General features: G+C 42.4%; 1 protein-coding gene across 1 annotated transcript in view; it reads right to left on the reverse strand.

The window, feature by feature from the left end:
• Positions 1 to 760: 760 nt before the first annotated feature.
• The window catches only part of NID2 (nidogen 2), a 269,038-nt gene continuing 253,636 nt past the window's right edge, over positions 761 to 16,162 (reverse strand). The window contains exons 19-23 of the mRNA XM_086937330.1: positions 15,042 to 15,213; positions 13,292 to 13,449; positions 10,501 to 10,624; positions 1,681 to 1,793; positions 761 to 1,577 (exon numbers count right to left, since the gene is read on the reverse strand). Coding sequence (XP_086793456.1) covers positions 1,567 to 1,577; positions 1,681 to 1,793; positions 10,501 to 10,624; positions 13,292 to 13,449; positions 15,042 to 15,213 — 578 coding nt within the window. The 3' untranslated portion in view covers positions 761 to 1,566. The remainder of the gene's footprint in view (positions 1,578 to 1,680; positions 1,794 to 10,500; positions 10,625 to 13,291; positions 13,450 to 15,041; positions 15,214 to 16,162) is intronic.

Consider the following 16,162-nt stretch of genomic DNA (forward strand, 5'->3'; position numbering starts at 1 on the left):
AGTGTTTGCTTGGGCGTATGTGTAATGCATGAACCTAGAGAAGAGTTGTGCTCTTTTCTTGTGCTGTTTTTTGGAAGTGTGAGCATATTCGTTAGGTAAAAAAGCAGGTATTGTGATTTTATTGTGGATTATTTTTTTTGCAATTGTGCAGTTTGATGAGAATGGTCAGGTGTTATATCAAGTGTGGTGTAATGTTTCAACTGAATGCACAATAGTAAGGTGCAGAAAAATATAGCTAGTATGTAAATTAAGACAGCGGAGGGTTTTGGGTGTGGAGGATATTTGGGGATGTGTTGGAGTTGTGTGCATTGAAGTTGTATGGTAGATGTATGGAGGTGGAAAATGTGGTTAAAAGCGGTCTGGTATTGTACGTTTTAAGTCGGATTGTTGTGTGATGTATTGTTGGGTTGCTGATGTGCAATGTCAATGATTCAGGGGCAGGTAGTGGGAGGGAATCGAAGGCCACCCTGTGGTGAGAATGATCATAGGAGTTTGAGGGCAAACCCACCAATACTGGTCTCCATGATTGAGGAGTTTGAAAAGTATAGAAAACGGCTTTATCCAAAGTTAATTTTTGATCACAGTTCTTAAAATGGTGTGATTCCAGCATATTATAAAGTCTGTGGTGAGGAAGACAAACTGTAATCAAGAAACCAGTGAGTACTCCAACCACTATTCTCCATCACACACTTTACCTGCGGATTAACCGAGTACCAATGTAACAAGTGTTTAAGATTATAATTAGACTTTTAATCGCGTATTTTAATAAAACTCATTTTATTATTAAGCCAACATTATGTCATTTTTATCACAGTCAGTTTGGCGACATAGATGCATTTCACTGTACACATCGGATTTTAGATTGTACTTTAGATCTCCTCGTAGAATGGAAGGGCAAACAGGTTTTTAATTATTTCCTCAGTAACCAGGAATATTTGAAGCGAATAAACATGTGACAATTTCTTTGAAGGAACAGCTGTTTATAAACATTGGAAGGATTGTGTCACTGCTGCACAAACATACAATGAAATGTTTCTATTATAAATACTAAATAATAGAGGGATAAAAAAATCCTAATACTGTTTCACAGCAAAAATAATACATTAAACGTTCTTTCCAATACACATTGTTTTTAACACACCATCTTCATATATAATGAAAGTATTTGTATTTTTACACTTCATTAATGTATAATTCCCAACAAGTTTAGCTTTCTTAAACTGTGCAAGGGATACTAGATCAAAATGTGGGCCATTCACATCTTTAAACCCTAACCGTTTTATTGAAATAATGCCAAAAAGATTGTTATATCACTGTTAAAGTGTGCCAACTGATCATAATTAATGGCTGCACATTTCTTAAAAAAATACAGTAGTATAAAATTGAGGTAAAAAAATGTTTACAAAATTATATTTTATGTTTCATAAAAGTAAGTCATTAGGGCTCAATAATTTTCTATGGCTTCTGTTGAGGTCTTCACTTCTTTGCTGACCTTTGGATTGGGGTCGTGCAGGACAAAGACCTGTATTTCACCTAGTTTGTTTTGGTAAAATTTACAGATGATATTTACTTCCTTCCTATAATGGAAAAAAGAAAGAAAATGATTTAGATTGACAAGGTCAAATTTAAATGGCATTAACAGAAAGGAAGATGGGGGCCTGATTTTGCCAGATTCCTCACCTGAGGGACAATATGGGTGAACTGCAGTAAGTCCATATAGATGCGATCGCTGTTCTGGTAGATATTCTTCAGTAACAATACCACTGTCTCTGTTCACAGATATAACACCATCCCTGTTGGGAGACACAGAGGATATATTATTGCACTGTTCCCCTACTATACAGAAATATTTAGGAAACTGTTTGAATGCACATTTTTTTTTTCTGGTACAGAAAATCTAAAATTAGTTCTCTTTTCAATATGTGACAGGAGTTATTCTGTGTACTAAGGAGTTTATTTTATTGTAACCTGGGTGCAACATCTGTCATTTGATGCATCAGTAATGCAGATGTGTTTGCTAGGGAGGCTAGCCTCAAACCCATTCCTCTCTTTCCGCATAACCATCCCTCCTAGAGCTATACACTTAACTGCCGAGGATAGCTCTGCCCCTATATGAGAAGTATTGTTTATGCGTCATCTCCTCAGAATACCATTATCTGCAATCCCCTCTTCAATGTATTTAGGTTAACCATGCTTGGCATTTCCAATTCATGTAGGAGGATATCAAATCACTTTTGTAAAATATCCTAACTAAAGGAAAACTTAATCCGAGATTTTATTGCCTTCTGAAGCACACAAAACAATGACCTGGTCAGACATGAGAAGAAGGATTCTTAAAGCTGCTCTACTGAATGAGTAGTCAACCAAGATTGAATGGAAAACTCTAAATTGAATACATTTTTACTTCTATTGAACTCTGGCCACGATCCTCCATACCATCTTAACCCAAGACAATGGAAGCCGGTCCAAATATATAGAGACTACAGGTATTACAATTAGGAGATGATTCTGCAACATGTAAATATTCATGTTCAGAAGAAGGGAGAGTAGAGGGTCCATGTGGCAAACAAACTGCATTAACCGGTATTGCCTGCAATTATCGGATGTCACTGGCGTCCATGCATTATATGCAATATTCATGTTATTTTTGAGGAACCTTTGTGCACAAACAAGCCTTTTCCTCAGAATCCCCTCCCCAACCACACAATTTAATAAGCGTCCAGTGGCGTGAGAATCTAAAAAAACATAAAGCTGTCTATTTCGAATGAACTTGGTTATAGATTCACTTGGTTTAGATTTAGCAGCCATGAGCAATAATTCCTTCATTGAGGTATATTTGAGGCTGCAGGAGGAAGATCAATGACAGCCAAGGTAAGTAGAGATGTAGAAAGTCATCGGGCGCAGGGTTTTTGGGGGCATGGTTGAGTTTAGAAGTCGGAGTCTTCTTAACGGAGCCGGTTGCGGTCTGGGAGAACTTCTAGGTTCAGGCTGCAGGAGTCATCGAGAGAGGCAGGAGGGGTAAGCTAACACTAGAATCGAGGTCAGGATCGCATTTTTTTATATTTTTGTTTGCATTCATCCTTATTTATTGTTTGCTCGTCTGAGTATTTTTTCTTATTTATTTTGAGTTCTGTGGAAATCTAAAGTGGTGACTGGCTTTTATACATAACCTATAAAAATACACTTGACAATTGGTAACCCTCAGTTATATTGTACAATTCACTTTTGGTGTTGTTAATATGGGAAGATTTATTAGTGAATTTTGCAAGCTGTAAGGCACCTTTACATTTGTCATCTAAACTTTTTTGCTAACTATAGGAAGCTTTACATAGTGGATCAAAACGAGGTACAGTGTGTAAAGAGTCCAGGCAAACCCTAAAGAAATTGCAAAGGCACATATGACACCCCAAATGCTCTCTTTTGTGGTAGAGTTGGCGAGCAGTTAGGCATATCAGACGGTAGTTCTAAGGATTTACTACTCACACCAAGGCAGTAAATGAGACCACACAAATAAATCTGACACCAACTTATAAAAATAACACATACTTTTATATAAATTTAGATACCAAGATCATCAGAATCAGGTAAGCACTTTTAGAGTTAAGGATTTTTACAAATGGACATCTTTTCTGGATCGGCAATGTTATCCTATTAAGGAAAGACATGAATTGCATTTGGGCACTTGACAGCAACTTACAGAATTGTTCTCGTGGTTGGAGGGGGCCAGCAAAAAGAGGCTGCAGGCAGCGACTAAGTCCTGTCTAGGCAAACCCAAGTGTGGGCTTAGCTCTTGTTGGTCTGGGGACCCTGTAAGAAATTGCCTCTTGACACGGTTAGCCCCCCACTTTTTGCCTGGAAAATGCTGTGATTTCAATTACAGTGCACACGGTCCCTGCCAACCAGATCCCCTGTGCCAGTGCTTCTTCCCCAAAACTGTTCCACAATTTACAATTTCAGCCCCCTTTAAGTACCTAGAAAATGGTACCCTTTGTACCTAGGGCATGGTAACTGAAGAGGTTCCCCTAAGGACCCCACACCACAGCCATGCCACTGCCCCTGCAGCTTGCATGCCTTGGTGCAGTAAAAAACAACCAAGTCGACATGGCACACTACCTGTGTGCCATGCCAACAAACAGTGCTTGAAGTATAGGTAAGTCACCCCTCTAGCAGGCATTCCAGGCCCTAAGGCAGGGAGCACAATATCACAGGTGTGGGCATATCTGCATGATATTGAAGTTTATTCTTAGATATTGTAAGTAGCAGGGCAGCCATAGAGAGTACATGGGCTAGAAACTCGACAACTCAAGTTCCTCAGCACCATGATGGCTTCTCTAAACCAAGGAGGGTTTGGTACCAAACGACTCCCCTTAATAAACCCACACTGATGCCAGTGTGATGCTGAAACTGATATTAAAGCTTGCATGTTGCGAATCCTAACTGGGTTGGGGCATGCTAGATCTTTGTGAGAGTATATTGTGGCTCTTAAATACACTTGTGTGTTGGATGGTATGAGGTGAGACTTGGTGAGGTTTATAGTGAACCCCAAGTCGTGAAGCAGTTGGACTTTTCTTTGAGTGTGATGTGGGCAGCTTTGTTGTGATCTGGCTTTTATAAGCCAGTCATCTAGGTACTTGGTGAAAACTCTGGGTGCTGTAGTTACTCTGAATGGAAGAAAGCTGGTAATGTTGTCCGTCCACCACAAATCTGAGATATTTTTTGTGAGCAGGGTGAATGGGAATATGGAAATAGGCATCCTTTAAGTCTAGAGTGGATAGAAAGTCGCCTTGCTGAAGTAGTGGGTGTACCTGTAGGAGTGTGACCATGTGGAAGTGGTCCGATTGCATGTATAGATTTAGCTGTCTGGTTTCTAGTATAGACCTGAGAGAGTCGTCCTTCTTGGGAATTAAGAAATACAGGGAGTATACCTCGGACCCTTGATGTATTAATGGGACAGCATGTTTTTCTAACCGAGCTAGAACTCTTGCTTTAAGAGGTTGAGATGTTCCGGTGACATTGCATGTGCTCTTGGAAGAATATTTGGGGGAGTGCTTGTAAGCTCCAGGCAGTAACCATATTGGATAATTTATAGCACCCACTTGTCTGAAGTGATTGAATTCCAGACAGGTAGGAATTGGGAGAGACATCTCCCGACAGGAGTGGAATGATCGTGGGTATCGGAGGGAAGTCACTGTTTGTTTGCGGTGGAAGTGTGTGTGGAATTACTTCTACATCTTTCCCTACCGTTGTTTCCTCTAACACCTACTGTCTAATAACCTCTGGACGAGGGGGATTATTGTTATTCTTGAAAGAGGAGGAGGCATTGTCAGTGGACATAGTTTTTGAACCACCCGTGTAGAAAGAGTGGCAAAAAGAACCTCTACTGGTAGGTAACTGTAAAGCCCCCATGGACTTTTAGACCTCAGTGTCCTTTTTGATCTTTTCCAGCATGGTATCAACAGCTAGGCCGAAAAGATGCTCTTTGTCAAAAGATTGGTTAAGTATGGAGGTTTGCACCTCTGTCTTAAAATCAGAGATTCTTAGCCAAGTGTGTCTGCCTGATAATATACTGGTGTTGATTGCATGAGATGCTGTGTCGGCTGAGTCTAGTGCACATTTAATGGAGTGGTTGGTAATAAGTTTCCCTTCCTGAATAAGGTTGGTAGCCTTAGATTTGTATTGGTCAGGCAAGTGTTGCATGAGTTTTTCTAGCTCATTGTAATGAGCCCTGTGATAATGAGCTAGCAGAGCCTGGGCGTAGGCAATGCACCAGTTGTTTGCTGCCTGTGTAGCTACTCTTTTGCTTGAGGCATCAATAAGCTTGGACTCCTTGTCAGAAGGAGGGATCTCTCCTGTGGTTTGCGAGTTAGCTCTCTCGTGTGTGTTGGAGACTACAAGAGAGTCTAAGGGCAGCTGTCCTTTAATATAAATAGGATCTGTAAAAGCGTATATATATATTTTTTTTCCACTGTAGGTGTGATTATTCTTGCTCTTAAATGCCTTTGAGCATTGGCAAGGTATGAGTTCTTTCTGAGGAAGAAAGTGGAAATCCTCTTAAGGTTTTTTATGAATTTCTACCTCATGATAACGAGCAGCCCTGTTAAGGAGCTCGAGCTAGCCAATGAAGTATTCAGATGGGGAAGGTCTGGAGGGATACAAATCAGGGTGATTATCTGTATTTGGATCTGTGTGGTAATCTTCCCAAGCATCAGTGTCCTGATCCTCATCCCCATCCCCTTTATCCTGTGGGCCAGGTGTAATAGGCCTTGGTGGTGAATTTAATGGTGTAATAAGCAAGTTAGGATTAGGAGGAGGAGAAGAAGGAGGTGGAATATAAGGAGGAGAGGGGTTAGTGCCCACATTCTTCTTCTTAAGAGGGAAATTATAGTCCTCTGGCAAGTCAGCTTTCCGTTTCTTTAGAATTGTTGCCTCAATATCTCTTGTTTTAGGGTTTATAACCAGCTTTTTCTTCTTTGGGTCGATAGTCGACTAATTAGATGGAGGCTCTTTGTGAGCAGTGTCTTTGTCTTTCAGTGGAGATTTCAGCGCCGAGAGGTTTCAGCTTCAAGCCTTTGGGTGTCAATGGTTTCAGCTCTGAGTGTTTGGACTTGGAGTGTTTTGGCTCAGAGTCTTTGGCCTTCGAGGATTTTGGCTGCTAGTCTTTGGCCTTGGAGGATTTTGGCTCTGAGACCTTGGAGGATTTTGGCTCTGAGACCTTGGAGGATTTTGGCTCTGAGACCTTGGAGGATTTTGGCTCTGAGACCTTGGAGGATTTTGGCTCTGAGACCTTGGAGGATTTTGGCTCTGAGACCTTAGAGGATTTTGGCTCTGAGACCTTAGAGGATTTTGGCTCTGAGACCGTGGAGGATATTGGCTCTGAGACCGTGGAGGATATTGGCTCTGAGTATTTAGCGTTGGAATATCTCAGCTCCAATTCTTTAGGCTTGGAGGGTTTTGGCTCCAAGCCTTCAAAGTTGTAGGTGGAATCTTCGGTACCAAAGGTATCTTATGTTTTGTTGCCGAAGGTGTCGGATGAGCATCGGAGCGGGGCTGGCTCCAGCCAGAGCCAGAAGGCTTCTCTTTTTGTTTCGGAGCCGGGCCGGCGGGCGGGGCATCGGAAACGTTTTGTCGCTCCCGACCTGAACCCGAGGGAAAAGGATGGACTGGAGCTTTTGCCTTATATGGAGTGGGCACAGGGGGGTATGTACTCCTGGTACGCTGACCCGCAGTGATGTCTTCCTCTTGTTCCAAGTTGGAGTCTGCCTTGGACATGGAGATTTGATCTTCTTACTCTGTCTCTTGAGCTGGAGGTTGGATACCGGAATCTTCTCCGAAGATGTCCGGAATACAGTCGCTTTGAAGCTGCAGTTGGTGGCGCCGAGCCCGACGGTCACAAAGTGTCTTTTTCTATCAGGATGATCGACACCTGTCGCAGTCCTTTTCGGGGACAAGCAGAGGTTACAAACTTCATGCAAGTCGGTGCGTAGAAATTTAGTACAACACTCGGACATAGGTTAAATCGAGTCAGTCAATTGACTGCAAGCGCAGTCGGCACAGGTAGGCCCGACGGCCCACCTCGAGTTTTCAGATGAAAAGCTTTTCGAAGTGAGACGATGCGCGTCAAATGGGGAACCGCGATCTATAACAATACCATTGAGGGTAGTGGATTGCGCGTCAAAGGGGGAAGAAAACAGTGCCGAACTCATCACAGCAAAACTTTCTAGGGATGGAGTCAATGCTCATGCGCGCGATCACCGAAAGGAGGAGTCCCTTACCTCGTGACTGCAAGACTTCTTAGAACAAAAACAAAGTGCAAACATCTGGACCCAACACCATATGGCGATCTATGCTAAAGCATATGATCTACAGCTCATATGCCTCGAACATCATATTTTTCAGTGCCCACCATCTTGAAAAGGGTGGAACTTATCCAATCAGGGCTAGAGCTATGTCCTCTTTCACATGAGGGTGGCATAAAAGTGTAGTGTAGCTACCTCAGGTAAGGAACCCATTGGTCCCTACCTACTACTCCTCTGTAACACCCCTAAGTCTAGTATTTAGGTGGCTCCCCAGACCCTGAAACCAGTTCCTGCTGGCCTAAGCAGAGAAAGGATGAAGAATACGCACTACAGAGAAGAATGAAGACACCCACTGAGTTGGGCCAAGCCCTACCAGCCTGTCTGCACCTTCAAAGATCCTGCAAAGAAAACAACACCTGTCCTGCAGCCAACAGCCTCCAAAACCCCAGGGAGGAATGCCTGCCTTTAAGGAAAACCAGAACTCTAGAGGACAGTGGACCTGTCCCCAAGAAACCAAGACAAAGGACTCTGGTGCTCTCCAGAACCACCATCCCTTATCACTCTGCACCCCATGCGTCCGGCCTGAGTCCACGTGGCTCACCAGTCCAGAAAAGTTTCCCCAGCGATCCTTAATCCAAGTCCAGTGTTTGCTGACCCCTCCTGGACTCCAAGATGATGCCTGCAGTGTAAATCCAAAGCCTCCCCCAACCGCGACCAGCTCTGGCAAGAGAAAACCAGCGTTAAAGGACACCCCTGCACCGAAGTCCCTGGGCCTTGGGGAGCTTGGCCGCCGCTGGTATGCAAATCTGGCTTTGTTCCCAGGAGAGTATGTCGACTCCCCATCACCCCGCCGCCCCTGACCAGGCCCCATTTGGCACCTGGACAAGGTGGGAAATTAGCTACGCAGGAGGCTTGTTGTACTGCCAGGCTGGACACACTGGCACAGAGTCTGGTTAGCAGCCCTCAGGGCACAGCCAGAGGCACAAATTAGCTTCCAGTAGCTACAAAGGGGGCAGAAAATATGTGGGGGGGTAACTGGAACAAAAGCCCAGTCCTCCATACGAACAAGGTCTTCCTCTGCATGATGAAATCTAATATTGCAGTGACACAGACACAGGTGTGCTGTCTGAAGCCTAAGAGCCATTGTCCTGAGCCTTGGTGTTTTCATCCCTACAATTTGGAAGTGATGGCGGAGGACGACAAGGATTATTTACTTACCTGTAATCCTAGTTCTCTTCCAAGGGTATACTCATTAAAGTCATAAGCACTGAATTATCTCCGCCCATGAGCGGGGACCTCCCCGCTCATGGGCGGAGATAATTCAGTGCTCATGACTATTAATGAGTATCCCCTGGAAGAGAAGGATTAGTTACTTACCTGTAATCCTAGTTCTCTTCCAGGGGTATACTCATTAATAGTCATAAGCACTGAATTATCTCCGCCCATGAGCGGGGAGGTCCCCGCTCATGGGCGGAGATAATTCAGTGCTTATGACTATTAATGAGTATCCCCTGGAAGAGAAACAGGAGCTACACTGACCGCAAATCACTCAGTGCATACCGCCATGTACAATTAAACTCATATATAAATATCTGCATTGTAGTACAAAAGTGCACATCTACAGAGGTTTAAGGACATCACATCTATCTATGTCCCGCCATCAGACAACTTTAGTTATCTATTGTTTAGTAGAGACCCATTGTTTTAAAATATGCTACATATATTTAGAGTGGGCTTTTTGTCAGACCCTTTCTTGCAACTGGATGGTTGAATTGTCCATCCTACTTCCCTGCTGCGGATTCAACTGCTTTCCTCCCTATTCTTGCGTTTTCCTTCCCGGGAGTATTTTGGTCTCACTGTTTTGACTGAAAATACTTCTTCTGCCGACGTCAGACCTTGCACTGCAGTGAGGGACTATTTCCTCCCGTCTATCCCTCCTCTCACTTCTCACACATCCCCTCTCTTTAATAAACTCCCTTCTTTACCCAAACTGTTACTTGCCAAACCAGCTCCCTCAAGCTTTGAGTACCGTCTGGCGTGCTATCCGAAGCGATCATCTTAAAATGTTTTTTTTTTAAATTTAAAATCATTCCAAGATGGCTGCCTAGGTGTGCACACGCATGCATAGTGGGCATTTTTCAATGTATTTTGTTAAATTTGAAAACATTCTATTCCAAGATTCCTGCTGCAGATGTGTGGGCATCTGCAGCAGGAATCTTCGAATAGAATGTTTTCAATTTAACATCATCTTTGATTGGGGTTTTTTAACATGAAATGAATTTCAAATCAACAGCAATGCATGAAGTCATCTAAGAGTGGCAAACAAAAGCATTGACAAAGATAACATGTCACAACGTAGAGCTGTTGAATTTGCCAAGGCTGGTTTACCTTTCTATGCTGTCAGTCTAAACATGCCTGAGGCTCATAACAGAGACTGTCACTATTTTTCTATTTTTAAAAAGAAACACAAGCATGGAAATATATTGTTATCCGTCTGTATTTCACGGTAAAAAATGATTAAAGCTTGCCTGGTCCATACTCGTCTGACAAATATACTTACCTAGGACTCAAAGTGCGGAATTTCTACTAGATGTTTTTACTCTGAAAATGGTTTAATGATGTGATATTAACAATAAGTGAATTAACTTGTTGCCAAGCTGTTTAATAAGTGGAGCAGAAGCACAACAACTTTAATGCAACCTACCGTCTCCAGTCGGTGTGATATACGTGATTTGCGTAACAAACAATACTGAAGGGATAGTTCAGGTTACTTATCACGACTCTCCTTCCTGTTCCATTCGGTAACATACACTCCAAATTCTTTGTTCCTAATTAAAGAAAAAAATATTGACCGTGAAGAGATGGACAGAAAATGGTTTCTTAAATACCTCCTGACTCCTACCTTCAAGTATAGTTTATTTGATTTTATTACCTAGTATAAAATACTGTGGATTCCTTTTAATAATCCAATTGTATGTATACATTTAACATAAAGAATATGTGCTAAAAGTAAATATAGCAGATGCTAACACAAGTATTCCTGACAAAAGAAGAGAAACATTAGCTAGAATAGGACACAATCTGAAATCATTAGAATCGACTTACCACACCCGCCCGTATTGAGCGCCACTGCCACTCGACACACACACACACTGAGCGCTTCCCTCCCCAATACTTAACATTCATTAATATGGAGGTAGTGTTGAAACCGTGGCTGATTCAAGGGAGGCGAGAGTGGCCTGCTTAACAAAGAAAACCAAATGATGGAGGTAAGGGTAACAAACCTAGAGTGTTTCTATTTTTTGGGGGCGGGGATGGGGAAAGTATGGACTACTAAGCATGGAATACTGAAAAGAAGGCAAGAGTAAACTGATGTAATAATTTTTTTACGGACAGAATTGAGAAGTTGCAAAGCTGAGCTTCTGCTGTTAGACTTGTGTTGAAAGTACTGTGGAAAATGTAATTGTGTTGGGTGAATCTACTGACTGACTGCCTTACATATTTCATAAAGTCAGAAACTGCATTTGGTCAGTTGGAATGGGAATGAATCCCCACATGGAGCTGGAAAGGTGCATGGATTTCCAAGTAATCCAGCAAATTAGCTTTTGTCTACTGTAACACTACTCAAGCGTGAGCAATAAGGGCATTTCTGTGTTCCTGAGGGTCGATGCCTTACCTAGTCGTTTGAAAAGCCAGCGAGAGCAGAAAGTCTGGTCCTCAGTTCCTCAAATCAACAAAACAACTTAGCAATTAAAATAGACAGAGGCCTTTGCAGAAGATCTGTGAGGCACCTCTACTGGATATCACTTAGGACCAGATTAAGAGTTTGGCGGACGGGTTACTCCATCACAAACGTGACGGATATCCTATCCGCCCTACTATGGGTTCCATTATGTTCCATTGATACAATGGAACTTGTAAAATGGCGGACGGGATAACCGGCACGTTTATGATAATAGTTACTGTAATAAAATAACGAGGTACACTGAAGTAGCGTATAAGTCTTCTTTATTCCATCTTATCACCACCACAGGTTCCAGTCAGCTGGAGGCAGCTCTGGAATGTTCATGCATTATTGAGTGGACTATACCAACAGGGACGGGAAGGAGGGGGGTGGGAATGAACCAAGTGAGATTACAACAGTTACCAATTCGCCAAACTCTTAATCAGGCCCCAAGAGCTGAACTTTGGGGCCTAACCAAGAGGCATTCTGAAATATGTAAATTAGTACTCCTGTAGGACTCTTAGTACTCCTTACAAATATCCGCGTATTATCCGCACAGGTTCTAAAATGGGTATACTATTAGTATAAATGGAAATCACTGTACCCTCTTTGCTTTTTTACTAATTGGGAGTTGGGTGTTCAATTGACAAAGGCGTTCAAGAGTAGGCAAAAGTGTACTCCTGTAATACTACTTTCCGTACTGATCGGCTTTTGGGACTCGTCCCCTTAGGGTGGTTATTGTAAAATCTGTCACACAACTAGGATAAGCAGCATTTTCCTAGTCCTGTTTGTAGGAGGCTTCAGAAACAAACTCGTCAACAAACAAGCATCAATAATGTATGCTGCTAATCCAGGCCAGTTTAAAAAAGCAACACGCACCTATCACAGCAGCCACGCAGGACTGCAAGAAACAACCATATTACACTACAGGACGATTCTCAGGACCTCGGCCTGAAAAGCCACACACACACGGTGCATCATGCATGGGCATAAATGAGTACGTTCGGTTTCTTTACAATACCGAAGCCCTAATTAGGGAAAATACACCAGAAATAGCGTATATAAATACAAGAGCGCAGAGAAACAGAAAGTGAATACATTGTTTCTAGTCCGTTTATGCTGCAGACACCAAAAAACCTTCCAAAAGGCATCAAAAAGCCAGAATAAACAATTCTACAACGCAGAGAGGAGTCTGTTACCGAACATTGCTCAAATTAGTCACAACATGAATAATGCTATATTCCAGAAAGGCAATGAGATTCATAATGTTATACGTTTTCCCCCAAAAAGTCACAATGCCCAATACAGAATGTAAACTGGAAATACCCTGCCTCAAGTGTAGAAACTTCAAAGTTTATGAAATAATACCATGTCAGTCAACACGCCGGCCCACATCACCATTATATATATGCAACACACAAGCACACCAAAACAATACTTTTAAAAAAAGATTCATAGAGCTTTTTGCTACCCAATGTTCGGACATAATCATAATTAATACATATTATGGAGGGAATGGAAGGTTTTACTTTATCTCTCATCCACCCCACCACCTCTTTCTACTTCAAGTGAGTTCTAGAAAGGACTTTTATATCCTGCAAGAGCAGAATCCATTAAAGTATATTGACAAAAACAATAATTAATAGCCTCGGATGGACATATTGACCACATAAAAATGTGAGGCATGCATTCAATGAACTTGTTCTACATATTTTAACTTATCACAAAATTAACGTCTTCAGACAACTTTCTAAAATCAAAGTTACTTTACCTGCATCTGCCCAACAGAGTTGTTTCGAAAAGGGGTCATAGGTTAAACCATTGGGAAGTCCAATGTCTACATTCACCAAAACCCTTCTGTTTGAACCATCTACAAAGGAGGTTTCAATCTTAGGAGCTTCTCGGTTCCAGTCAGTCCAGTACAGATTGCTGTAGTAAAAAAACCAACATAAAAAGGTCGGTCAGTTAAACGAGCATGACAGCGGCATCTAATCAGAAGGAAACCCACAGACCGCTCGTTAAGCCTTTCATGTGGACGGGGTCATTTTGTTGTTTGAAGTCACGTTGAAAGGAAGCTTGGACTAGCCAGTGCTGTTGGGGCCAGCGAGTGGCAATTATTGCTCTTGGGGTATTCTGCCAGCCATTTGCCATTATGCGCGTCTTTTCAAAGACAAAGGAGGCTTCCAAGTTTTTTTGCCAAAGGAAACAGCGGCCTATTAAACGTAAATGTTTCCCGAGGCCTATTCGTGTTTCACTCCAACACAATCAGGATGTTATTTGGAGGCCTGTGAGAGCACAATTACAGGAAGTCTCAGTACCACCAGGATAATGATGCGCACACATCCTGTCCTACAGTGGGGGTGAGGTGTGATATTTGTTGCAGCCTGCCACTGATGTACATAACTGTGCAGTAACAGCACCTCTACCATTTACCTGGTCCACTTTTTAGTGAGCCAGTCTGGTCATTTCATTAGGTGCTGAGTTAGTTTACACACACACGCACACACACACACGCACACGCACACACACACACGCACACGCACACACACGCACGCACACACACACACTCACACCTTTGAACGGAGGATTTTTAAGGTAGTGTTTTTTTGGGGGGTGGGGGAGGGGGGAGCTTTATACCAAAAATGTTAGTTTTGTACACAGTGACAATAGTAGCCAATCGCAAATGCATTTGAGAGAATATTCTGTACTACCCAACAGACAGAGTGCATGGCATTCAGTCAAGCCAGGAGCCCATAAACCCAAATCCAGAATTCACTGGGAACAGCACACATGATCGCTGTCCAAACACCTTCTGGGCACGGCAGCAGGCACTGGGAACAGAGAGCTTTAACCACAAAAGGTGCCCAAACCTTGCCCTCCCTGCCCGCAAACCACAACATGATCTTATATTTAGAACCCGCTTGTCCGAATATTTTTTTCTTCTATTTCTGCAGGAAATGTCCTACCTGGCCCCCAACTAGAGCTTTGTGTTTGAGGTGTCGGGTCTGTGGCATTTCTTGGCGTGGTCAGGCCCTTAGGGGCCAGACCCTTGCTTCATCCTCCCTTTTTATCATTCTGTTGCTACCGTGATGCTCCCTGCTTCACCCCTGAACCTTGCCCTACCTCAACCGTAGGTAATGAAAATGAGTCCATCCCGGTCATCTTGTGTTATGAGGCTTTTCCTATTTGAGAGTACATCAAGCAAAGTGTTATGGTTAAGGAGCCGAATTGTACTAAAATGATCAGTCACCAAGGAGGAGTTCCATAGCTACATTCGGACTTAACCAGTGTGCCTATACTAACACCACATATCTGCTGTCTGAGGTTATGACCCACCCACCACTCTCCATGTGAGGTGACAATGGTACCTATGTAGATCAGGAGAATTAAAATATTCTAAGAAATATTTTACTACTGGATTAGTACCCATGAGTGTTTAGATAAGTAGAGCAACCAGTGTATCTAGCTACAATTCCACAACACTCTGGAAGTGTGCTGTTAGTACACAGACTGTGGCTTACCCCCTAACAGAGTCCACAGTGATGGCGCGAGGATTCACAAGGTCAGTGTCAAACAGGACTTTGCGTCCAGAGCCATCAAGTTCCGCACTCTCAATTCGATCAAGGCCACTGTCGGTCCAAAACATGGTTCTGCGATGGTAGTCAATGGCAATCCCTTCCGGGCTCATCAGTCCTGTTGAGAATGATGAAACATAACTTAGCAAGGCAATGTGCAGTGTATGCGGCTCAACAAGAGCAGTCCTTGGTTTGATCCTCTACCTCAAGATTGCCGAACAGAGATCTAGGAAAGTTGAATCCATAAGAGATTTTCAGGATAGCCATCTATTTGCAAACAGTGAAAGTGAGTAGAACTAATTTACAAAGCCTGTGATTATCCTAGAAATAAACAACTGAATACAGCCCTCTTACGACTACTTTGAGCATCCCTATTGTAACCAGATAAACATGAGCTCACAATCCATTTTCTTCAAATACATGACTGCTGTCGAGAGATAGAAGTCAGTACGCAACTCTTCAGCCATCTTTTGATACAAAGCATATATCACTTTAAAAATAGAATGAGGCCCACGGATTAGTTTTAGATCATTACAACTGCAAAAATTAATTCTGCTCTGCAGGTCTGATCGTAACATTAAAACATTTGAATATTATTTTTAAATATGTATTGATTTATAACTAGTCCATTAATATATACTGAATGGGGACTTAATAATATTTGGTATTAAGATAAAGTATATTTTACTTTATTCTTGCAAAACACGATACCCCCAACAGCAATAAGAAAGTACATTAAAAGTCTTCTTGTGTAGGTTTCTTGTTTACGGATTAATTCAAAGAATTTATGTATAGCACTGATATGTCACCTTGTGACTACTTCGGAGTGCTTTGGCATACTTAATAGTGGCAGTGTGTTCGTGGATAAACCTTGGCGGGCTATGCAGCATTAAATAAAGGGCTACTGAATAAACATTCCAACAAACTGCATTCCTTTTACAGTTGAAAATACAACTTTGCCTCTTTCTGACACCCAAAGAAACACTTCACTTTTCCGTACCTAACTACCAGATGGTCTTTAAAATACACAGCCTGAGAATCAGGAATAGATTCACGCTCCAAAACAT

Source organism: Lissotriton vulgaris, chromosome 9 (genome assembly GCF_964263255.1).
Source record: "Lissotriton vulgaris chromosome 9, aLisVul1.2, whole genome shotgun sequence".
In the NCBI taxonomy this organism is placed as follows: Eukaryota; Metazoa; Chordata; class Amphibia; order Caudata; family Salamandridae; genus Lissotriton; species Lissotriton vulgaris.